The sequence below is a fragment of the Aythya fuligula genome, chromosome 3 (assembly GCF_009819795.1).
Source record: "Aythya fuligula isolate bAytFul2 chromosome 3, bAytFul2.pri, whole genome shotgun sequence".
In the NCBI taxonomy this organism is placed as follows: Eukaryota; Metazoa; Chordata; class Aves; order Anseriformes; family Anatidae; genus Aythya; species Aythya fuligula.
The window spans coordinates 50,148,756-50,174,734 of NC_045561.1; the positions used below are offsets into that span (position 1 = coordinate 50,148,756).

Below are 25,979 nucleotides of genomic sequence, written 5' to 3' on the forward strand. Positions count from 1 at the left end.
ATATTAATTAATTTCATTATTCATTAAAAATTACAGTCATGTTTGTTAAGGTTGAATTTCTAGGCAGATCACAGAGATGTATAATTTTCTGTCATATCATTGATAGGGCCCCCATTTTGCATTCCTTACCCAGTTCACAAGAATTGATCTTTGGCATCTATCTTGCTCTCACTTTACTTGAACAAAGTGTCATTTCCTGTGATCTACTATTACAGCAGACATGCAGTGCATAGTTCAGCATTGCAGTGTGCAGGGTAGAAAACATCTATCAAACAGGGAACTTAGGAATTTAAAAGCTCTGATTAAAAACATCCATAGAAGACAAGGCCTTCTTCTCAAAATAAAATAACCCATTTGGGTGAGATGGGGTTTTGGTAAAATCTTGTAACTCCATGAGCCCTGCACTGGATTTGGAACATTTTGCACGTGTTGGAATTGATGCAGGCTTTTTTGGTTTGATTTTTGCTGCCATAAGAAAGGTGGGATTTTATTATAGAGAGACAGGGGACATCTGGGGTTGTAGCTTATATACCTGCCAATGGAAAGGTAAACTACAGATTGTCTCTTCAATTTACTGACTGGCATCACTAGAAAGAGGTAGCTTTTATATTCTCTGAAGAGAGGAAATAAATCATTACAGCACATCCCTGAAGAATAATTCTGACACTTCATCTGACCAGTCTGAACCAATGTTGATTTTATGAGGCTAAGACTGGTCAGGGATAAAGATATATTAGTCTTCCATGTGGGTATTTAATTGGTCCTGAATGAAACAGGAATTGCCCTAATATTTGACTAATCCAAATTAAGCTAATTCATCATTATTTTATTAATGTTAGATTTAGATCAAGCCTTGGATCTTCCTTCCAAATTAGAGTCGTGAACTTCATGCTGACACAATTTAACCTGTCTCAGATCATTAGCAGGACTGAAACCCAAGGGCTGCAGTTAGATGGAAAGATGGGTGTGCTTCGTGGCATGCTTCCATGTCCGGGTCTCTCAGCCATCCAAACTGAGATCGTCACTGATGTGAGCAACACCGGTCTGTCAGTCTGTGTGACTCCTACTCTTACCTTATGAGCCACTGCACAGGTAACCACATAGATCCTGAAAACTTACCTCAGTAAGAGGTTGTGACACAGATGAAAAATGTACCTTGATATAGACACACGAGAGCTCAGAAATGTCCATGGTTCACCCAGCTGAAACAGCCTTTTTCTGATGCTTAAAAGGCAGAGCCATAATCAAAAATGCCTCTTCTGACTTGAGGTAATGATAAGAATGAAGATGTTGACAAATGCCAAGGTGTTGTCAGTGAGGCCATTTCTGAAATAGGTCTCAGCACTGGAATTGTGTCACAGCTTGGATCATCTCACATAGACAGCCCTTAAATGCATAAGAGCCCACTCCTGCTTTGCATTTTCCACTGAAATAGGTGTGATATGAAAGCTTATGGAAGACTGGAAGCGAAGAAAGCTTTTCTTCCATCCCTCTACCGACACTTCCAAGGTTAACTAACAGCAGCAATCTCCACACATGGTATTTTTGATATTTGAAAGTTGTTTGCTTTAAAAGTCTTCTTTCTTCCATCTTCTCCCACCAGAGGTGCAGAGGTTAACTGACAGATCTGCCTGTGTCTCTGCAACCTCTCAGGAATCTTCCCAAATTCACTTCAAAATAAGCTGCTAATGAAAGATGGATGATAATTCACTCAAGTGAAAGTGTTTATAAGTGTATGGATACTGCATGCATGATATAGAGAAAAGACAACTCAAAAATGCATAGATTTAAAAATTCTGTTCAGATACTGTAGAAAAAGAAACTAAAATATAATACATCAGAGACATAACATTGGACGTGTTCTCTGGAGATAAAACCCTTCATCCTGATTTTGTATCTTTGGAAAAATTCAGGGCTCTTTTAGCTGGTATGATTCTTTATTAACAAAGAAAAATTGTTCAGATGGTAAGCACATATTGCTTCTTCCTCTCTCTTCTATTTATTTTTAATTAGACTGTTAGATCCACTTTATCAGAAATATTCATGGTGTAAATTCAAGAAACCATTTGTTTTTTTAATTCCCTGATCTTGTAATATTCTGCTAGGCTTGTGTTTTTACAACCAAGCAGTTAAAACCCCACAGACACACCATCCCCAAATGCCTGTTAGGAAGATGCAGGGTACCAGCTGCAGGAAGACTGGGACCCACCCAAAATAAGGAAGCGATGGCAAGGTGCTGCAGGGCGGCCATTGGCAGAGATAGGTGTGATGGGCCAGGCTCCTGTGATGCCTGATCAACTCCTGACACACCACAGGGCTGGAAACAGGCCCCAGCTGCAAGAGAGGCCACATAAAAGGTGTGAGCTGGGATGCAGTGCTGCCTTCTGGGATACCTAGTTGGATGACTGACAAAAATCTATTACAGAGGAAGGGGCGAGCATGACTAAAAGGTCTCACGGCATTTATTCTGACAGGATGATTAATTTCTCATTACTCATCCAGAATGGGAGTGTCTGAGGGGAATTCAGGGAAATGTTTGATTCTTTCAAACATTGATTATTTGGAGAGGAGCTTTTGCATAAATCCAACACTTTTTACCATCTCACTTTTGAACTGCTGCAAAGAGAGCTTTCTAATCTCCTTTTGGAGGTTCTTCAGAATCAGTGCTATCAGGACCCCACAGTTCAATGCGAGGAGCCAAATCCTTAGCCACCTCAGAGTGTCTAATTTACTAGGGCCATGCTGAACCCTTTCACACAGCCAGTTCTCCCATCTCCTCTTCCTCCTCCACTTTTTCCTCCTTCCTCCTCCTCCTCCTCTTTTCCTTCCTTCTCCTTCTCCCTCCCCTCCTCCTTTTCCTCATGTGTTCTGGGTGCCTACTGGTCCTGCTGATGTGCTGGGAAAGGTGTCCTGGAAGAGGAAAAATTTCCTGTAAGAGGAAAAATCATGATTGTTACCCTGCAGCACTGCTTGGCTCCAAGGGTTTTTACCCAATAGCCACCTGGATAACAATTTTGACTTCTCCCTACAAGGGAGCACTTTACTTTGGATGAGTCTCAAGAAACAGAATAAGTACACTCTGCTTTACTTTTGATGATTTCTACCTCACAGGGCTCTAGCTTTTATGTCCTGCGTCTCAAGTGCTGTTCAGAAAGCTCTGTGTGTTTATGCCATCTACAGCAGCTGAGCTTGAGAGAAAAAGGGAAAGCTGGGACTGTTCTTTCACCTTTAGTAAGATCACACACAGCAATGGCCACACTGAATCAGGTAAGTCCCATGAATTCGATATACTGTCTAGGTAGCAAGAGCCTAAGCAAAAAGTCAGTATAAGAACAAGGCAAACACAGCAAGGGAATTTTCCAACTGGACTATTTCTGTTGGAGGGGGGCAGGAATCGGATCTGGACATGGTGAGAAAAGGAGAAAATAACAGAAAGTGAAGAGCGTTAACAAAAAAGCCATTCAGCACAGAAGGCATGAAGGAAAAGAGGAGGAATTGTGGAAATGGGAGATGATGGAAAACACAGTCCATGAGGCAGACAGAGCCGCAGGAAATTGGTAGGGATAATAGACATGGAGGAAGGATGGATGAATGGAGCAGTCAGAGAAGGAGCACATGGTCAAAGGAACTGAGCATATGCCAGCGGGTAATGAAAATAGCCAGTCTATTACTGGCTGTGTGTATAAGAGAAGGGAGTTTAAGAATACACTTCTAATGTTTATGTACTTAGAGAGCTGTGGCTTTGAGAAATTTTAAAAGTCTCATCATTTTTTATCTATCTCCCTCTAAATACATTACAAATCTGGGGTTTCACCTGCGTGCCTCTGAAGAGAGGCAGAGTAAATGCAAACATGGGAGAAACTAAGAGCTGACTGTCAGTTGGCAGCTTCTCTGATAGCTCTGTAAAATCAATGGGTGACTCTGCTCCCCGATGACATGGAAACCTCAGCTGAACAAAACCAGCAGGGTGTTTTTCCCTGGGGTCAAAATATTGCATTGCAGTCCTAGGACATTGGAGGAATCTTCTGGAACCAAGAGGATAATTTCTGAAGGGTTGATCATTTCCCTTGTCTCTGACAGACGCTTCCTGCCCCACAGTAATTGCAGCTGGTGATTAGTGCCACGATTTTTAGGACAAGCTGCACAAGCTAGTTAGAAATGATGGATACGTTTTTCCCCATTTTACAAAATCATCTTTTTTTCTCCACAAAATGCTTTTGTGTCCTGGAAATGTGGTGCCTGCCTGATGTTTGCAGGTTTTTACAATGTCTTTGTGTAAGACATATGACTATGCTGACTGTAAGTGAGTTCAATTTTATTAGGCAGTAGCTGTATGCTCTAAATTCAATTTCTCATTGGAAAAAAAAAAAAAGAAAAAGAAAAAAGAACAAACAACTTCAAAGCTGCATAAAGACTGTTGTTTCATGGTTTGTGCAAGCATCTGATAAAGGAGCTCTTCTTGATGAAGGGGAGTATGCGGACATTTGTAGAAAAAAGGTGACAGAAGCACACAGTAAATGTCCAAGAAACCAAAGCTTTCGGCTTTTTGTTCATTATAATTCCAAGGCAGTGTCATGTGGAAGTGCTAGACTGTAAGTTATGTGGGTGTTTATATTAATTAACTTTCTACACACTGTTCAGCTGGTATTTCTAGGGATTGCCACAACATAAGTAGTACCAGGAACACTACTATTAATAATAATATAGGATTATTATTATTTTATTTTATTTTTTTTACATTTGCCTGCTATAAGTAGTTTATTTAAAAACCTTTCAGTGTGAAGTAAAATGTTTTGGGTAAATGTAAAATTCCTGTGTGCACACCACATCAGCATTGCCTTCTGGCTCAGAGCCAATACTGGTCACTGTTCAAAGTCTGTAAAGACAAGCCCACTCTGAATTATTGTAGGGAAGGAACTATTGCATTGTGAAAATAGGTGTCCACCAGCAGTGAATGAAACAGCAGTCACAATATATTTCTAGGGATGAAGTGGTTTTGTCTTGTTTTGGTTTTAGAGTTTTTGCCATGAAAAGCCAAGAAGCCAGTACTTGTGCAGACTGGTTTTAGCTCTTCATTGGAAGTGTAATACAAAACAAAACAAACAAACAAGCAAAAAACCTTAAGAGTCTTCTGGTTAACAGAGAATGGGCTGCTCTATGGAAGAAGTTTAGCTCTTACACCTTCTCATTCTGCTACTGAGGAAAAAGAAGCTAAATGTTTAGACTGAATTCTGGTTACAGAACTTGGTCTGAGAAAAACAGCCTTGATGTAGATATTTATTCCGATTTCTATTAAATTTGCTTCTCTGTTACCTTCAGAAAGTGATCTAGTTATCATAGTCCTGATCTTAAATTAATGCCTGTAAATTTTTATGGGAAAGGAAGCAAGAGTACCACAGTAAATAAGGTAGCTACTCTGTTTCAAATGTGATTTCAAATCCAAAATAATTTAATTTCATGACTAAAAAAAAAAAAAAAAAAAAAAGAGAGAGAGAGAGAGAGAGATGTTTCATCAGCTAGGTTCTTTTATTTTCCCCTTTAGATAGACTCAATAAGTATTATATTATTATAAAAATGAATATTCTGAGTATATTTGGGACTGAAGGTGGTTTTTGAAGTTTTTGTAGTTTTTGAAGTTTTTGTATATTTGAAGTTTCATTTAAAATTAAAGCATTGCTTTGTTTATATAAACAATTGATACATTTCATTTTGTAAACAATACTCTTTTTACATTTAGATTTCATATGAAATTCCATATTGCCATGTTTACGTCAGTCTTCATTTTCTGTTTCTTTTTTCTGTGATAGAGCTTTTGCTTAAATACATCTTAATTCCTCACAAATAGTATCTTTTCAAATTTTTGTCTACTGACAACATATGAAGAGAGGGCAAAGGCTTGTTTAGCCTAGAGATCAGAAAGCAAAGGAAACCAGTCTTCAGCTTTTGACAACATAACAGGAAATCTATACAGAAGGTAAAGCCAAACCTTTCTTAGAAGTGCCCAGCAGAAGGACATGAGACGAAGGGCGCAGTTGCTTTCACTAAACAGGAGGTAAATGCTCGTCCTGGTAAGAGAGGAAGTAAGCTGGAAGAGGTTGTCCAGAGAAGATGGGGAATCTCCATCCTTGCAGATTTTCAGAAATCAGGTGGGCAAACCCAGCTGCAACCTGATCTGGCTTTGAAGCTCACTTTGCTCTCAGCAGGGTATGGGACTGGATGACCTTCAGGCGTCCTTTCCAATCTAAATTTTCCATTCTTCCATGAAAGTGTACTTAAAGTAGTTAGTGGTCCTTTTTTTTTTTTTTTTTTTTTTTTTTTAATAAGGAAAATTCAGTCATCAGAATACTTAAGTCAGTACTATTCATTAGTTAGTACAATTCATGAGAGCTGACATAATGTGTACTAATTTCTGAATTTCTAACCTTTATACATAAGTTTATTTATTTGCAGAGTTTACATGAGATAATCTTCCTTTAGATGCTGAATTTTGTATTTATATATTTTTCACTTCACATTCACCTTTAGATAAGAGAGTATTTTCAAACTTTATCTCATCACCATTAAATTCCTTGGGACTTTTTGCCAATGTATTCTAGGTATGGTCACACATTTGCAACGTTTTACAAGGAAGTATAAAGAGCTCTATTTACCTTAACTAATAGCCTAGTTCTGCAAATATTTACCTTTGTATATGAGCAGTTACATTCATTTTAGTGAATTATTCACCTTTTGCCCTGGTGGAAACCTTAGAAAAGTATTTGGGAATTTGCTTCTGTGTTTTACAAAAGTACAGAAGTATTAGCTTGCACTCAATAAATTATTTATAGCTATGTAATCATGTGCTATACCCTCATGCTGTATGTGAAGTTGAATTTACTTTTCTAGCTGAGCGTCACAAATACCTTAATTGAATTTTATTATTTTCAGACTCTTCCTCCAATTCATGCACAAGGTGATTATCCTTCAGAATATTTATGTTTATGTCTAGCTTTGTTTCAAACATCAAATATATCATTGTGGTTCAAAACACTAAGTACTCAGCTATCCAGAGCAAAGGCCTGCCATGTTTCCTTAATGTGTCAAAAATGAGTCAGTAATGGTAAAGGTAGGAAACAAACAAACAGAAACAACCTCTAAAGATTCCTGAGTATATTTTTATCTAGGTGTAAGTTAGCATTCAGCTACAATCTGATTTATCCCACTCCACACAAAATGACTATATACAGCATCTCACGGTATAGAAAATGGGTGACCATAGCTTTGCAAAATCTACCATTATCTGACAATGTAATCCATTAGCTAAGCATGTATTTTAATAGCGTACACTTCAGAACAGAAGTTCAAGGATGAAACATTTTTCATTTGCTGGTGCCCTGGATGAATACAGGGTGCCCTCTGTTTGAAGGTTACCTAAACTGATTTAGTTAAAATATCCTTTACATTTGCTAAACAAACTTGCCATTGCTATGATGTATCCTTTTTGGCAATAAGTATCGCATTTATGTCATATTACATGAATAATACAGTCTGACATGGTGAAACCTGCCAGGACTCTCATTTTTTTCCCTCATAGTGCGCCTGAAAAGATGCTGGAAAAAAAAATGCTAGGGAAAAATGGTATTTTTCTGCCACATATCTCATCTGGACTTGATTCTTCTGAATACAAGTTAGAAATAACTTCTATCCATTTTGCTGGAAGCTGCTACAAACTTAACCTGAAAAGCAAAAATCTGGTCCTTACCCTTCACTACCAAACTGCTTACAAGGAAAATTCTACTAACTTGGTAGCAAACATTCCCTCCATAATGTGTTTATGTAGATAGTGACTGCAACATTGCAATCCTGTATATCAGTGAAGCTTCTAATATGTGTTCTCTTTATTATATTCTGAATTTGAAAAACAAAGTTGAGATTTAGTTTGGAAATGCTGGAGACGATCAATTCGCATGGAGCACTACAGAAGTTAGATGCATTGTGTCAATTATCATCAGCCCACACAATTCTAATGAATTCCAGTCACAGTGTCGCTTGATTAACTTTGCCCCAAAAGTGGTGGTCTTTATTTGAATGGCAAAGTATGAGAAGCAAGGAGGAGTGCCCTGTTCTCACTTGTCACCTGCATGATTACATATATACCTGTGGTTACATTTATACATAACATAGAGGTAAGAAGATATTTGCTGTGTATCTCTACTGGAACAGCATGTTTCAGATTTTCCCTGGGAGGCTCATCCCTTCTCATGTGGTCCATTGGAAGGTCACAGACCATTCCAGGGCCTAGAAAAGAGGAAGAGTATTTGCACGCTGAAAAGCTGGGTACAATACCTAATGAAGAAAGCCAGGATGTGTGGTGCTACTTCCTTTCTGCTGTTTATCCTGGAACTTGAAGGTAGATTTACCTGTACATGTTTTAGCTCACCCATACTATTAGCCTGTGTGCCTTTCATTTACCAATTGCTTGTGCTTTGGCTCTTTGTTTAAGCACAGACTATTTCCAATGTATGTCAGGAAAACCCGTGTATTCAGGGAAAGCTTCCCCCACCTTGTGATATATTAACATCTTAATTAGTATCTGTATATAATGTGAGCATAAATAGTGTACTCTGCAGAGATAAGCTAAAAGCTAAATATAAGCTGAAATAGTGTCTCTATTCCACCACTGAAATTAATCTGCAAATACTGTAAGAAATATTGTTTAATGTTTTACTATCTTATTTAATAGCTCTACATATAAGATACAAATGACAAGTGGAGCCTTACAATCAGCAAACACACACTTTGGCATGAGCTGGATCAAAACTGTAGTTCAATATCTGAGGAATTAACAAATTTAACATTTAATAATTTTTAATAATCATTTTTGCATGTAACAGGTTTTCAAGCTGACTTTGCTGTTATCACTCAAAACACACCTCCATCTCCTGCTCCTCCACTTGGAGATCTTCCTCCTTCAGTCTTAATATAGGGCCCCAGGCTATTGCCTACCCCTCCCAGTCTGGGGTCATCTGGGAACTCACAGAAGACGCAGCCCACCTTGCCACTGAAGGCATCTGCAAAGATACCGTACAGTACTGGCCCCACAATCAACCCCGAGGAATGCCCTTTTCAGTAGCCACCAAACCTCTACACAACTCTTCATGAAGACTTGCTCTGGTGTGTTCCCAGGTGAAGAGGATGGGTCTTTTCCTCCATGGACCTCTGATTGTTTTTTTTTAAGGTCTTTTTTGAGGACATAACTTTTTATTATTATTATTTATTTATTTTTTATTTAATTGTCACCTAAAACTCTGCTGTATCTGCTACCAGGTGAACTCTTTTTGTGAAATCAATGTCAATGCCAAACCAGAGACAGTTTCATAACGCTGTAACCTGCGGCTGAACTCCACAGTCCTGAGGGGGCAATGCACAGGTTCAGAGAGATGCTCAGGACCCTGCCCTCTTACAGATGGGAGGCACATGGTTTGCCAAGCCACAGCTGAACCACAATATTTGCAATACCTTAAAAAGCCCTCCCAGACCCTTCTGAAATCCACAGATGAAACCGATATAATTCTGTATGTGCTGTCAGTAAGCCCGACGAATGGGGGCTGCACCAGCCAGTTTTCCCCATCTATCTCTGACACCATCAATTCCAGCTCTGCTCGCGGAACCTCCTTGCTAATTTCTCCGGCCTTGTCAGTCGTTCACCAGGCCTGTGAAAAGAAGATAATTGCTGCTGCAATCTCCGTGTCGGGGCTGGGGAGAGGGTTTGAAATATTGCGTGGCCTGGAAAGAAAATAAGATACCAGATGAGAAGATGGGTGGAAGGAGATTTTAAAGGGGAAAAAGTGCTGTTCTTTTTCCCCTTTTAGTGTATGAATGTGTGAGCCATACCCAGAGGCTGCATTATAACCGCTTGTAAGTATGTAACTTCTAAAAAACGCCCTGCAATAATACATGTACAGTGCTTTAGCTGAGGATGTTGCTGTGTTAAACAATCCTGGGGTGAATTGCTACCAAGTCCGGAGGAGAAACCCGAGCCCACCCGCTACAGAGGTCCCCCAGGCACCTTGTCACCACTACAACCAACCGAGTTACGGAAGGGGGGAGGCACGAGGGGCGCCCTCAGCAGCTCCCCGCAGCCTAATGCGGGCTGCCCCCTGCCCACAGCCTCCTGTCAGGACGCCGCGGGCTCCAGGCGCTGCCCCGCTCCCCCCGCAGCGCCACGGCCGCGGCTCCCTCCGAGGCGAGGCGACCCCCCCGGCCCCTTTGGGTCCCCCCCCGGCCCCTTTGGGTTCCCCCGGGGCGACGCCTGGCCCCGGCGGTGGCGGCGCTTCCCTCGGCGGCCTGGCGAGGGCGCCGCGAGCCCGGCGGTGCGGCCGGAGCAGGGCGGCCGCCCTCAGGCAGCCCCCGGCCGAGGGGCGGCGGGGCCGGGGCTGAGGGGAGCGAGGCTCGCCCCCGGAGCAGCCCCGCTCGGGGCGCGGTGCCCAGCTGGCCGGGACCCGCTGCCCGTCCTGCCGCTGTCCGCAAGGGGGACGGGGCGGCGGGAGGGCGTGTGGAGAGCGGGCAGCCCCCCTGCCCCTGCTCCTGCCCCAGCTCCATCCCCTGCCCCTGCCACAGCCCCTGGCCCTAGCCCCGAGCCGTGTAAAGGGGGCGGCCGGCGGCGGCTGCCTGTCAGCCCGCGACCCCCTCCAAAGTTGTGAGGGCGGCGGGGCAGGGGCTGGCGGCACAGGAGGAGGAGCAGGAGCGGGGAGAAGCCGCGTCGGGAGGAGGCGGAGGAGCCACCCGAAGCCCCCAGGGGTAGGGGAAGGAGGAGCCGGCAGGGAGGGGGCTCCGCAGAGGGGTCCCGCTGGCGGGGACCGGTGGGGGGCTCGGCCAAGGCAGCGGGGCAGGCGGCAGCGACCTGCGGGGGGCGGCTCGGCAGCCCCGGGGCCAGCCCTGCCGCCGGGGGATGCGCGGAGCCCGGCCGCCCGCTCGGCACCGCCGGGACAAGAGGGGATAACGGGGATCAAGGGGATAAAGGGAATAAGGGGGGTAAGGGGGATCAAAGTTGTGCCCGGCCGGCGCCCGGCTGCCTGCCCGCCCGGGGCAGGGGGAGCAGGAGGGGGGCTCGCTGCCGGGCTGATGCCGGCATCCCGGGGCGGGGATGAAGGGCAGCGGGGAAAGTAACTCGGGAAAGTGAGCGGGATCCTTCCTTATCAGCCCTCCCTTTCTTTTTTTTTTTTTTTTTCCCCATCCTAATCCGAAAGGAGCCGTTTAAAAGGGAAGCGAAAGCCGCCTGTGTGCACCCGCTGCCGGCAGGGATAGGGGAAAGGACGTAAAAATAAAAATAAAATAATAATAATTTAAAAAAGCACGGCGCTGTGCTGGGAGAGGGAAGGGGATCCTGCTCGCCCGGCGTGACCGGCCCCAGGCAGGGAGCGGATTGATCATGCGACAGAGCACGGGAAGGTGAGACGGGAGCTGGAACAGAAACCGAAGCTGGAAGGAAGAGAGGGGGGGAAAAAAGAAAAAAATAGACAGCGCCGGCGAATTACTTCCAGAGAAAGTGGGTGGATGTTGTGCGGCAGCGGCTGGGGATTTTAGGGGATGCACCCTCGCACTTGGCTTCGCTCTCGCCCGAGCCTCCCCTCTCCGGTGGCAGCGGGCGGCGGCGCTTGGTGGCAGCAGCAGAGGAGGAGGAAGAAGCGGGAGGGCTTCGCTCGGCAGCGCTGCCGATGCCCCGCTGCTGATCTGCTCTAGGGATTCGTGGCTTGCTTTTTTTTTTTTTTTTTTTTTTTTTTTTCCCCCACCCTCTGTGAGTGTTCATTTCGTGACCTTGCTCCCGAGCCCCGCGAGTCGCGGCGCGGCTCCTGGCCGTGTCTCTGTTTCCTCCGGCCGGGGGGAGGCTGGCTCCGGTGCTGAAAGTTGCGGTCGCCGTCCCCGCGGAGCCAGCATGTGCACCAACATCGTGTACGAGTGGCTGAAGACCCTGCAGCTCCCCCAGTACGCCGAGTCCTTCGTCGACAACGGCTACGACGACCTGGAGGTGTGCAAGCAGATCGGGGACCCGGACCTGGATGCCATCGGCGTGGCCGTGCCCCAGCACCGCCGCCGGATCCACGAAGCCGTGCGGCGGCTCAAGGAGGCGGCCGAGACGGCGGCGGGGCTCTACTTCACCCTGGAGCCGCCGCCCGCGCCCCCCGACACCGGCCGCCCCCCGTCGGGGCCGGGGTTGGCGGCCCCCCGGCACCGCCCCGGCCGGGGGGGGCTGGTGGCTTACCCCCGGCTCAAGCTGAAGATCATGATCCGTGACAAGCTCGTCCGCGACGGCATCAACCTCAGCAAGCCCCCCTACTCCAACAAGGTAAGACAGCTCCTCGGGGTTTTGGCCGGGTCCTTGGCTCCGGTCCGGTTTGGGTGTGAAGGCAGGGATTGACGGGACCACCTACAAGATGCTTCGAGTGTTTGTTATTTTATTTCTGCTCTATTTATTTATTTTGCCTTCTGCAACTTTTCCATTGTGTTGGGGGTTGATAGCTGCTCTCACCAGCCCTTACAGGTAGTATGCTAGTGTCAGGTCCTGCTGGCAAAGTGGCTCCCGAAGGAAGCAGCCTTGTGGCTGGAGGAACAGCTCCTGTTGCCCACGTTTATTTACTAGGGGATGGAAGTGAGCGGTGAATGTCAAAACCATGCGTCAGCCGCCCCGGGCACGAGTCAGTTGGTGTTCAGGACACATGTTCTGCTGAAAGGCCGGAAAAGTGCGGGTCTCAGAAAAGTGTATTCCAGTTTGATAAACCCCCGACATTCACCTAATTCTTATCTTCTGGAAAGGTTAAAGCATAAGGTTAATGTGGTCCAGAAGGTAGAAATTGTTTTGTCTGAAGTTTTCTGTAGATTTCCTGCTGCAAATAAGATATGCACGATGAATACAGCTATAGAATTAAACGGGCAGTGCCATGGAGGAGAAAGTGACTTGTGAAAGAAAATAAGGTATTAAAATGCATGTTTGCTTCAGAGCTGAGAATGAAATGCTTCGGAAAGTTGTTTGATGACCCAGGTTGCCCATATTTTCGATAATGTTTTTTCAGGAAACCTGAGCAGTTGTCAATTGACCTTGAAATTGTGGGCACTTTCTGCCTCGGAAAAAAACTTCCAGAACACATGGAAGTAAGGTGATGGGGAAGTCTGCAGGTCTGGGTCTCTAGAAATGGTTATGGTTGTGATGAATTAAAACTGAGAATTACCATCAGCAGCAGGGGGCCTGGATGTGGTAACAATGGGTGAAATTCAGCTTGGTTAACAATGTGGAGGTGCTCATAATAAGGCTAAGAGGATAATAAGTTTCAGGACTCCTCTTTTTAATAGAGGACCACTAGTCACTTCTCCAGTACAGCACAGTTGACTGGTTTGATACATTTCTTTGTTCACTTCTTCCTGAAACATCTGACTGATGACAGATGTTTCAGGAAGAGACAATCTGAGATGGATCAGAGGCAATGTACCAAATCTGATAGGGTGGTGGCCAAGACATCCTTGAACGTATACATTGAGTCTAAGTACAGCATCTTCCAAAACCTACTGTGTCATTTCAGAGAGATCTTTTTCCCTTTAAAGTGATATGTCATTGGACCGACATTGTTCTGAAATTACCATTACACGTCTTATATAAACAAACTTCCATAAAAGTTCTTGCTTATCAGTGCTGCTGCAGTGCATTTCCCACCTTCACAGCTGTTTCACTTCTTTCTTTCAGCTTTGTGCATATTCACAGTCATCAATTCCTTCTTACCAAGGAATTCCCTGCATTCTCACTTCACTACCTTCTCTCTTTGCTACCTTCTTTGTAGGAATTATAACATTCCTAAGATGCCAGCGTGTGACATCACGGAAATTAAAATCTTTGGCATTGATTTCTTCTTTAGCTCACCTTGTTTTAATTTGATGGGTCTGATAGTAATGTGGGTTAACTGTCAGGACAAGCTCATCTTACATGGAAAGTGTCACTCAACGTTAATGGGTTTAAATGTAAATGTAACATTTTGAGGTAGAAAGAGGAACTAAGCTTTATTTCTGTATTTTATTTCAGCTTGTGGTGTCAGTGTTTATTTTGGATGATAAATGCATATAACATCATTTTTTTTTACAGTAATAGAAAAACTTTCTCCATGTTCTTAATGTGAATCACTTCACATTGAAGCGTGTTGTAAGAAACCATAAAACTGGCAAGATTTGAATGTGTGTTGCTCAACATGTGTTCTTGTGAATGCCACCCACTGTAGCAATCCATCTCAAAAACGGCTTAAAGGGAATACCAAAAGATCACGTCACTGTGCATTATTCATTGGATGTTGTGTAGAACACGAGAAATAAATACTGTATTCTTTCATTTGGGAAAGAACTGTATTGTAATTGTGCCTCTTTTGAAGAAAAAGGTCCTTTAGAAAACTGGCTGTAATTTCAGCAACCTGTATTATATGTTTTTATATAGAATATGCAGTGTACAGACTTCTGCATGTCCAAAGAAACCGGATGTGTTCTCTTCTGCACATAAGATTAAAGAATCAGCTTCAGGTATATCCCAAGTTTTTGTATATATTTATCCAAAGACACATCTGTCTACAGATGGTCATGTAGCTGGTGTGGAGCAGGGCACTAGACACCAACCTATTGAACATCTGTTTGCATTTCTGCTGCTGAGCTCCTAACCAGCCTTCTCCTTCACTCCATGGCTTACATGAACAATGTCATCTTTTCATGTAGACTTTCAATGTCTATGAATGGAGCATTACACAGAGGAGCATGCCTATGTGTATTTGTATGTGTATATTTATATATGTATTTTACTTGTTTCCTGAGGAATACTTAAAGCATTCAGTTATGTAGTTCTCAGACAGTTTTGGAGTTTTATTTGAAAATGTCCCTGAGAACTGGAAGTGCTGATCCTCTGCCTTGTTTACATCTTTTTGCTAGCTTCCTGAGCTGCAGGCTTGTCAAAACACCAAAAATGAGTACTAGGTGTGGATGATGAGATGTTAAAAACATCTTTTTGCTGTCTCCTTTCAGTGTTGTCATTGTTTTATCGGATGAAGGGGGAAAACACAGAGTGTGAGGGATAGAAATGTATTGGCAAGGTAAATTTTAGTTTAACTTAGCCTGATCACACTCAGAAAAAATGAGTAACAACTACTTAATGCAGCTTAATATAAATCTCTTAAAGACGTGCAGGCTTTGAATTCAAGCCATGTGTGTGGGCGACTTCAGACATGGAGAATTATCGCAAGCCATCTTGATTATTTCCAGGAGAATTAGAACCTAAGACCTCACTTCCTCAAATTGAATCTTTTATATTTTTCAAATGTAAACCAAGGAATATAACTGTAACTGAGAAGAACTCTACCGAGGCCAGTTTTTTTCTCCACAACGGTAATCTTCCTTAATACTCCAAGTCTTCTGTTTCGGTTTCAAGCCTGCTGTGTCAGATCTCCTTACAAGTCCCTTGAATCTGAGGAACTTCTTGTGGAGGTGATGGGCTGCAGTGCACTTCAAAGAAGAGCTTGTGGTACCTCATTGAGTCAGCCCAGAACATCTAGCTGCTTTTAAATATTTATTTAATAATTGGTTGTAATTCTGTCTTCAGTTAGGGAATCTGTTATGCCGGATGTAGGAATAGTATTGCTATTCTTCTGACATGTAGAATTTAGGGGGTGCGATGGCAGAAGAAAACTAAAATGAGCAAAATGCCAAGTTTCCCATTCAGATGAACAAAGGGGAGCTCAGTGCTGACCTGAGCCAGCCAGAACAAAGGCAGTGGAGCCTTCACCCCCATGCAGACACACTTCTTACCTTGGTGGGCTGTCTGCAAACCAGATTATGTCCATGCTCGGTTCGAGCAGGAATAATGTCACTAAATGTCACTGTGGTATGGAAAGCAGAGGAGCTCCACTTTAGTCAATACAAAGACGAGTAGGGTACCTTGTCGCGGAACATGTCAAGAGAAATTAAGTATTCTATTTATCTTGAATACAGATTAAGTGACATTTAATAGTTTACTGGAATTTCATTACTATTTCTAATTGAAACAAATGGCCTGACCTGTTCTTGAGGAACTTTATTCAATTTTTCATCTGCAGAGAACTGCAAATACATTAAAAATGACTGAAAATATACATGCATTAAAACCTCCCACACCAATTAAGATGATTTGCGTAGCCTCAATAAAGTTATACTGATGTAGATTTCCATATTTATTAGAGAGAATAAAACTGTAGTATGACATGTGTATGTTGTATGTGACCTCATTGTCACTCACTGTGCTGTTTACGATTATCAGCATGCTTGGAAAACAAACACTGAAAATTCAGCTGCATTTGAGGTCATAATCTCAAGAGCTCAAGCAGATGTAGAAAAGAAAGAAGTCAGATCCAAGTGAGTATCTGCTTAAACATCCAACTATGTTTTTTTTTACGTTCCATGCTGATGGTATAGCACAGATTTGTGTTTCTGATTAAATCTTTGTTTAATCCTTGCCATCGCAAAATGAGGAATATCTCGCATAAGTCATATGTAAAGAGGTAAAGATGCCAGCAATACTCTTTGAAACATACTGATTCAAACTGAGTGTGGGACTGGATAATTTAGTTAGTGCTTCAGATAGCTACAGAAATGAATTCGGTGAATTAAAAATATTGTGCTTTGAAGAAATGGCAACACTCACCCATACTGGAATTAAACATGAACCTTTTTCTAAAGACCTGGCTGCTTTGGAATAACTGCATCAACCCTGATTAGCAGAGCGTTCTCAAATATGCCTTGGGGAAAGCTGCCTATTGACAAAAGTACTAGTGCATTAAGTAGTAACAATATTTTCATGGCAATAAATTAGCAAAGCTACAGGCAATGTTCAGGAAGTAAAAAGGTATTTTATATTAGGAAGCACTGAATTTGCCTTTAACTTCATACCTCTGTTTTCTTTTAAAGAAAATACAGCACCTCATATATTGGACAGTTGTTTCAAAGTCACAATTTATTAAACTCAGAAAAAAAAACAAACAAACTGGAAAAGGTCTTCTCTCAAAAGAGCATTAAGGCAAGATATTGCAGAATATGAATAATACAGCACTCTGCTGTATTTGCATTTGAATACTTCCTGAATATTTTAATGTGTATTCACTCTCCTCTGGAAATGTTGAATGTGAATTTTCCTGGGTTTCATTATGTCTCAGTTTTGAGAGGAAAGAAAATCCCATTAGGGTGTATTAAAGGTGGAGTCCTAAGAGAGGATAGCATCCACTTTTAGTATTTTCTCTCTTTTTCTAGGGTTGTGTTCACTTCCCCTGTGTGTCTTCTCAGGTCTGGTCATGGTGGGTGCTGGAAGGGTGAAGTGGAGCGTGGGGTCCTGAGCTCAGTGGAAGCTGAGCTGAGCTGCCTTCCCCTGCGCTCAGCATCAACTGCGCATGAAGGGGATGCTTTAGCCAGCCTTCAAATGGCGTTACGTTTGAAGGAGAAACTCAACTTACAGCTCCCTGGCAAAAGAAAGATGCCTGGCCTCTTGTAGTTCCCAGAAGGCTTTTTCTTCCCCCCAGGGACATGATTCAGTCAGAGCTCAGTGGTGCGAGGCTGAACTGAATTTTCTCAGGAAAATTCTGAACTCTGTGTGTGTGTGTGCATGTGCAGGGCCATTCGCCAGTGCCTTAAAATTAAATTTAAGCTTCCCTATATGTAAGTAAGAAAAGTGATCAAGGAACAAATAGTAGCTTGGATATATGACAATTACCTATGCCTGTTATTTTTGCCTGTTAGACATACCCTGTGTGCATATGTCATTTATGAAAAGTCCTTATCCACTACAGTACATGTATGTATGATCTGAAACACACTGACAGGTATCATTGAACTTCCAAAAAATGCGGTAGAGGGGTTTGAGGTGAAAGGAGTATTGTTGTTCCCAATTAGGAGGGAATTTAGTACAGGAGGTCACTTTCTGGCTTGAGATTCTTCCAAAGCAGGGGAGGATGCAGTATGTTCAGGCTGGATCAGTAGGTGTAACTTTTACGTTTCTTCCTTTGTCAGTTTGAATGAGCCCCTTTGCTTTGTGTTTGACAAAGCTATCTGGTTCAATCTCTTTGTCTAGGCTAACATGACATCTCATATTGATGTACTTATCTTGACAAACGCGGTGGCTTGTACAAGCTGCAGGAATTGTCATTTATTAAACGTACATGGCAGAGCTATGTTTAGCACCACCGCGTTATTTTAGGAATGGCTGTACATCAGGAAGCAGAGAATTGCCTGAACCTTCCCCAGCACTGCCAGTCTGCAGCCAGGCTGGCCCAAAACTGTCTGCACTGAGTCATCGAGGCTGCTAGCTTTGCTACTTGCAGAGTCTCTTAATATTTTGCAAAACAAAAGAGAAGTGGTTTGTAAAATGAAACACAACTGCAGCTGCCTTCAAATAATGCCTCGTCCCTGTTCTCACGAGCTCAGCAGTATGTGAATTGCAGTGATACATGCCTCTTGCTGGAGTCTTGCTCCTCCAGTTGGTCTCATTCCCAGTGAAGTCACTGAGGATTTTGCCAGGGATTTCATTTGATGCTGGGTTTGGCTTGAAGTGTTCAAATTTAAATCAGCTAACAAGCACACCCTTACCAACTGTAATTGTTGTGATGGGTGAGAACAGTACGATGTGAGATGAGAATGATAAATATAGCAGTAGCACGCAAAAAGAAACCAGAACTTTTTCAGGCCTTTAAATATCACCATTAGCAGCTTGAACAGCAGCAAGGCAGACTTCTGAGTGTAGATCTCACAGGTTCACACTAGAATAAATGTTTAGTAAATATTCTCTGAAATCTATGCTCATCTATATTGGCTGTAATCAAGTAAACAGTTGTTTACAGTTGTCCTGTCAGCAACTATAAATCAGAAAGAAATGGCGTGTATCAAATAAAACTTACAACTGGGTACAAACATACGTCTTCCATGAGTTCTTTTTTCTCCAAGAATTGCGTTGGTCTTGGGCATCCACACTCTGAAGTAGGGATGTGGTATTGTCACTCTGCATTTGACATCTGTGGGAACATGATGGGGAAATTAGGCCCAGTTCTGATGTCTGTGCCTCAAAAACCACACAGTAAATTTTGTGTCATTCAGGAAAGAGTTAAAAAGTCAAAAATAAAAGCCTTTTCTTTCCATCCAGGATGAAGAAAAGCTTGAGCAGTTTATATTCCAGGGTTAGCTAAGTGGCCAACTGGCCATGCACTCAATATGTCAATGTTCTATAGAGAAAACAAACAAATAATTAAATAAAGCTAAGATCAGATGCAGATTTGGCATCGGTGCCTGTGTATCTTGGGTAGAGATTTTTGCCAGGAGTGACTCTTCTGTGCTAGGAAGCTCCCGTCCTTTGGGCTCCGCACCTCCCAGTCCATTTTCCCCAGAGCCCTCTGCTCATCGCAGAGCTACCCACTGCCCATCTCTCCTAAATCTGCCTAAAGACACTCTACCTTCTTCCTTAAGAGCGATGTGTTTCCCACCCAAGAATCACAGAATCACAGAATCACAGAATTTCTAGGTTGGAAGAGACCTCAAGATCAGAATGTACATCTTTTTCCTGGATCTCTCTAACCATTTTCACCCCAGTCTAGATTCACTCAACAAAGCTGAGGAGTGTTACCGCTGATCTATTTGGGTGGAGAGAGAGAACTGAGGCAGCAATTCCTTTTTGTACAGCTTGAGACAATGCTCCGTCTTCTCATTTGATTCATCCCCTTCCAATCCCATGCTGAGCCCTGTGTTAGTTATCCATCCCATCCCCAGCTCTGCATGAGTTTTATTCCACCTCCCTTTCCCACTGTCCCAGAGTGCTGGGCTGTAATTTGGATCCTTCCCTTGCCTCCTCCACGCTCTGCTGAGAAGAAAGGCTTTCTCCCACTTGGGAGAGTTCCCAGAGATCTGGGGAAAGGAGTAGGTGTTACAGCTTTAGAAAATAGGTATGAGACCAAATTGGTCTTTATGAAGCAAGATGGAATGTATCACTTAAAAAAAAAAAAAAAAAAAAAAAAAAAAAGCTGTAGTTTCACCAAAAGTTATGAGTTCACTGCAAAAATGTTGAAAACAATTGTTGGCATAGTTTTTGGGTGCTTATTATGTGATCTCAGTAATCTCTCTGAACTGTAGCATTTCTTAATTCTAGTCCGATTGTGTGGTGTTTGCCAAAATGCTTTTCTTGCAATTTTGTTTAAACCTGTTCTACTAAAAACTGATTGTGTTGTATTATATAGAGAACTGTATACAGACACACCTCTGATCTTTTGTATACCTCGTAGTAAAGGTCTCCCCCTAAATATTCAACTCTTAGTTTAGTAAGGGTTTTTCCATAGCTAGGGAATGGGAGGTACCAGAATAGTCATCAAGAATCTAATTTGCCCTTGTGAAGACCTGTTACATCTTCATGTGCTGGTTCCTGGGCTATAACATTTAACCTAAGATAAGAGTGAGTGACTATTTCTGGCCCTGAGACTACATTCACTCTTATTTTAGACCAAACTTCACAACAATTCTCATTTTAAAATGCCATTCTGACAAAATTAATGCGTTAACAAAGAGAACTATGGAAATTACTAAGCAAGAAGGTCCGTTCATTTTTATCCTATATAGGTGTTAACATTCAAATAAAGGGGAAAAGCAGAAGCAAAGGAAATGTGACTGAAATTATACCAAGAAAGATGAAAAAAAAAGTCACATTCATCTCACCTGCTTTGCTATTTTTACATGAAAGAAATTACTAGGCTTTTGCGATGATAACTTCTAAACAAGACTTTGCCAAGAGAATACTTCAGAGGAAAGATTTTCACATACACTTGATATTTACACAGTGGTAAAAATAATGCTTTATAACTTTTAGAATAGAAGGAGCAAGAGAAAGTTTGACAAGCTACCACTAGTTGTTCTCTTTCCGGGTCTAAAAATTGCATACAGGAAGGACACACTTTGTGCAGCCAGTGACTAGAAGGAACAAAATGTGTGTCACTTTGACAATAAAGTCAAAACCAAACAAAAATAAACATGAAGAACAATGCATATGAAGTTAATCATACTGCGCCTCTTTAAGAAGTAACATCAGCAACCCTAGCAAAGGTTAAGGCAAAATTCTCCTAAAAAGTAGACTTTGTTCCCCATGTTTGTGGTCACAACAACTCAGTGTTTGAAGTGATGTTGGAAAAATACTGTTTACCCCTTCAGTACTAGAATCAGAGATGGCTTGGGTCAGAAGAGACCTTAAAGTCCGTCTCATTCCAAACCCCTGCCATGGGCAGGGACACCTCCCACCAGACCAGGATGCCCAAAGCCCCATCCAGCCTGGCCTCACCACCCTCATCCTGAACATTTTCTTTGAGTCCTGATGGGGTCATTTCCTGGAAAAAGGATTTTATTCTTTTTGACAGAAAAGCACATGAGTGCTGGACTGGGGAAGGAAGGGAACTGCTTTAACTGCTAACGACCATCAGCTGAGCCTGGCCTGCTTCTGGGCACTCCCAGGCTGGTGGCCTGAGCTCATTTAAGCTTTTAAATCTTGAGTAGTGCCCTGGCCAGGGCTTAATCACTTAGGGATGTTTTTCTAAGGGAGTTTACATCATCTGTAGTACCAGTTACTGTAAGTAAGTTTTATGTGTTTGGAAAAGCTTCTATCAATGAAAGTAGAGAGAGTCTATTATAATTAGAGGAAGCCTGACTCTCTCGATGAAGCAGGCTTGCTACAATATCAACTTATTGTAGCAAGTATGTGATAGTGTGAGTGCTGTGCATTTTTTTTGAAATGTCTCTTACAAAATTGGGAGGTTTTCTTATGAGCCCTTAGTAGAGGGTATTGCTTCACCTATGCAGGAAGTTGTAAAGGCTTCAGGTGTTGCCCCAAGGGGCTATTTCATCACAGAACTGGAAGCGTACTTAAAAGAGAACTTATATTCTAAACATAAATATATTAAAAAGAGCTGCCTATGCAACCACTAGCTTCATTAAATCAATTTCTATGATGTCTAACAGGAAATAAGTGATTGCGGTACATCCTTCCTGTCTATGTGTATGATGTTTTTGCTAGCAGCCTAAATTTGTCCAGGGGAATGAATTGTTTTTATAGAATGTGTCTTTATAGATCTTCAAGTAGGTGAAACTGATGTGATAGTTAATAGTATTGATCGAGATGTGGAAAATAAGGCAGAAATTTCTTTGTGCTGAGCACACTGCTTCCTATGTGGATAAGGAAATGAGCACTAGCCTTTTAATAATAGCTTCGCTCTTGCAATGAATATCAACTAAATTCAAGGCAAAGGTGGTGACGGAATTCAGGAGTTTATTTTTCTCTTGCTTTGCCTCTCTTGTCACATTTATTACAGAAAGATTTCTTTCTCTAATTTGAATTTACTGTACAATTGAACAGAAATAATTTCATCCTTTATGGAGCTAGAGCATCCTATCGTGCCCTATCATAATCTTCTTTTTTGTCCTTTTTCTTCATATTATGTGGAGTTGAATTTTAAACTTTCAAGATGTACTATTTTTAATTGAAGTGGTGATATTATGTTTTTTTCAAATTTTAATCTGAAGGAAACTTAAATTTTGTTCTACAGTTCTAGAGGTGGTATTTTTAAGAAAAACTTCCAGAGTGGTTCAGGTGTTTTCACTAATGTTTACTTCTTTATACAATCATTCCCAGAACTTAAGTTGTCTCTTTAGTTGTAATCTTTTTTTTTTTTTTAAAGTATTTGCTATTTTTCTGTAGACTATTTTGGATAAGTTCTTGAACAGTGATTATCTATTGCCAACTATTATCTGTGCCAACAGCACAGAGACGATGAATAATAAGCAGACAGAGCAATACTTGTGGCGTGTATATTGCATGGCTTTAGGGGCATGTGGTTTGTGTGAAGGTTCCTTAATGTATTGCTTGTTCTGTATACATTCATTTTTACGCCCTAAGTGACAAGTGAACCTTAGTTTTGATGTTAGTTCTTCACTGCAATGCTACTCGCTTTAGCCAGTGCTAAAGAAACAATGCTCTTAAGTGTTAATAACTAAGCTATAACTGTCAGAGAGAGATTTCTTCATCTAAAGAGCTTCTAATGTCCCCTTTTGTCTGATGGCTGTGTGCTTAATCACCGATGCTTCAGGATGTTTGATTAATAACTGCTATGAGAAAGTATGGCAGCCATTAAATGCAAATAAGCATGCTTCAGTGCAACAGAGCTTGTCAGAGAATGTTTGGGTTTTAGTTTTAGATCTTTTGTAATGTTTCGTAAACAGTCAGCAGCACTGGATTTGTCTTGCACATGCTTTGCTTTTTCTACAGTAGGATTTTTCAAAAGTACACGTACAGTAGGTGTGGTTGGGTATGTGGGTTCTGGCCCTGTGCTGTGAAAGCTGGTGGAGCTCTTGGTGTTGATTTGTATTAGGAAATGAGAGAGGTTTTTGCACAGGATCTGTAGTCTGTCTTTCAAACCACTAAATACAAAAATATAATCAGTATGGTTTCTAGTCTCTGCCTTGCCTTGAGCTAAGTGGCTCTTCAAATGTATTTTTACTATCCATATAATGTTAAATTGATACATACCTCTTTCTACTTTTTTTTTTTTCTTCTTCTTTTGCTCCTTTCTCTTCCTTCCCCATTCTTCCGGTCTGGAAATGTGTGAAATAAGCCATAGCCTGTCAAACCGTGTGCTGAAATCCTGGCTGACTTTCCATTTCTTTGGTCAGAAGTAAAGACATAGAAAATATAATTAGTAAGAAAGAAGCTTTTTGGTATATGAAAATATTTAGAATGTAGTAAATAGAAACAGTTGATAGTTGTGCTGTGATGCTCGATAGTCCTCTCAGAAGGACTTTTAGCACATCTAAGAGTAATCCTGTATGTTGATTGTTGTTGTCTTACTGGGGTTAAACTGCCATGGAGAACCTAAACTTGGAAAGAAAACATAAGCTGTAGTACAGAAAACATCAGAACAGCTAGGTTGAGAAAAAGGTCTTTAGACAGAATTTGTATCATGTTATTTTACAGCTATGTACCCGAAGGCAGAGATCGCTGTCTGATTTGGATGAAATGGTGGGATTTGTTTGGAGATTGCTTTATTTACATGTTCTGTCAATCCTGAAGGTGGAAATTTGGCAGGCATTGTAACTAATTTCCTTTTTTTTTTTTTTTTTTTTTTTTTTCATTTAACGTAATATGATCAGAGAAGTTACTGGCAGTCTGCCAACATGCTCCTTTGCTTTTCCTTTGGAATCTCTGGTTTCTGCTCTCTTTCCTGATAAATGCATGAGCTCCTAGACCCTGTGAGCCCATTGCTGTTGCCCATGTAGACAGCTTTGTCTGCCTGGAAATTGAAAGGGGGGGAGGGAATAGGAACTAAAAAAGTATTGGAAATAACACTCTTAAGGGTGTGTGTGTTTTTTGTTGTTGTGGTTGTTTTTTTTTGTTGTTGTTGTTGTTGTTTTGAATTCCCAAAACTCTGCATAAAGAATACTTAGACCTTGGGTTTCCAAATAGTGTCTTTTAAATTCAAGAGGTTGGAAGAGAAAAGCACTTTTTTTTTTTTTTTTTTTTTAAATAGGTTCATGTTTAAATCACAGCTCTGGATGTTGTTTAGACAGCTTGCAGCTGAAGAATATGTTTAGAAAAAGACTCCTGCAGTTTTTTGCAAGCTTTTTTCTTCCACCGTACAAAGTGGTATTGCTGCATGGAACTGAACCAAGTGTATATCTCTAAAGAGCAGAAAAAGCAGTGAAATTATTGCAGCAGTTTTCCGTGTGTTTCCCTTCAACATTTCTATGGTTCGACTAAACTGAGATTGCTGAAATTATGAAAAAATAAATTAAAAAATAATTTCTTGCTCACATTACACCAGATCCATGCTGTGAGTTAAATGTCCTTCTCTTTGCCGAATTGGAAGTACCAACCCTTAGTAATTTGTTGTCGAAATACTTGTCCAAATAGTTTTAAGCCTCTGAATAGAGGTGAAATAATGATGTGGGTTTTTTCTCAAGCATTAGCTGGCTTTTAAAAATACTGATTGACAAGCTTAAAGGAGGCTGTAGCGAGGTGGGGGTTGGCCTGTTCTCCCACGTGCCTGGTGACAGGATGAGGGGGAATGGGCTAAAGTTGCACCAGGGGAGTTTTAGGTTAGATGTTAGGAAGAACTTCTTTACCGAAAGGGTTGTTAGACACTGGAACAGGCTGCCCAGGGAAGTGGTGGAGTCACCATCCCTGGAAGTCTTCAAAAGACATTTAGATGTAGAGCTTAGGGATATGGTTTAGTGGGGATTGTTAGCGTTAGGTAGAGGTTGGACTCGATGATCTTGAGTTCTCTTCCAACCTAGAAATTCTGTGATTCTGTTGTCTAACTTTACAGAGGTTGTGTTACTGGTGATCTTAATCTTAGTTATTAATCCTTTTCTAGTGTTAAGTTGTCTTTAGCATTAAGATTATTTTTTTCCTTAGTATTCGACCTAAATCTTCCATACCACAATTCTAGTTTACTTCTTCCTATGTCTTCTTGGACCATGGAGAATACCTTTTTCTTTTCTGATGGTGGTAAGGTTTAGTTAATTGAGAGTACTGCAAGTCCTAACAATCTCTGATAATTAATGGTTTGTTAATTAATAAAGTAATGATTAATGCGTTATTCATCTCCCTCTTCTAGGCTTGTTCTTATTTTTTGAAGTTGGCCCCTTCTGTCCCTTTCACTCATGGGTCTGAAGTGATCTGGACGAGGTGTCCCAGCTGGGGTCTTGCTGGTGTTGATCAGAGTGCTAGTTATTTTGTCTTTGCAGTTTATAACTGGGTTTGTTTGTCACTGTCTGGCTGTTAACCTTTTGTAATGCTATGATATTGCTGGCTCATGCCTTGGATCTACAGCAGGCCCTGTGGCCTTTAGGTAGTAATGCAGTCCAATTATTCCCATTATTTGCGTACATAACGATACATGTTCAGTTGTGTTTTTCCTGCTGTTGTTCCTGATGAAGAATGT

The 25,979-nt window shown here is 41.8% G+C and overlaps 1 protein-coding gene across 4 annotated transcripts in view; it reads left to right on the forward strand.

The window, feature by feature from the left end:
• The first annotated feature begins 11,899 nt into the window (after positions 1-11,899).
• Positions 11,900-25,979, forward strand: part of SASH1 (SAM and SH3 domain containing 1) — a 549,635-nt gene continuing 535,555 nt past the window's right edge. For all 4 annotated transcript variants that reach the window (XM_032183554.1, XM_032183556.1, XM_032183558.1 and 1 more), the window contains exon 1: positions 11,900-12,325. In XM_032183554.1, coding sequence (XP_032039445.1) covers positions 11,915-12,325 — 411 coding nt within the window. In that variant the 5' untranslated portion in view covers positions 11,900-11,914. The remainder of the gene's footprint in view (positions 12,326-25,979) is intronic.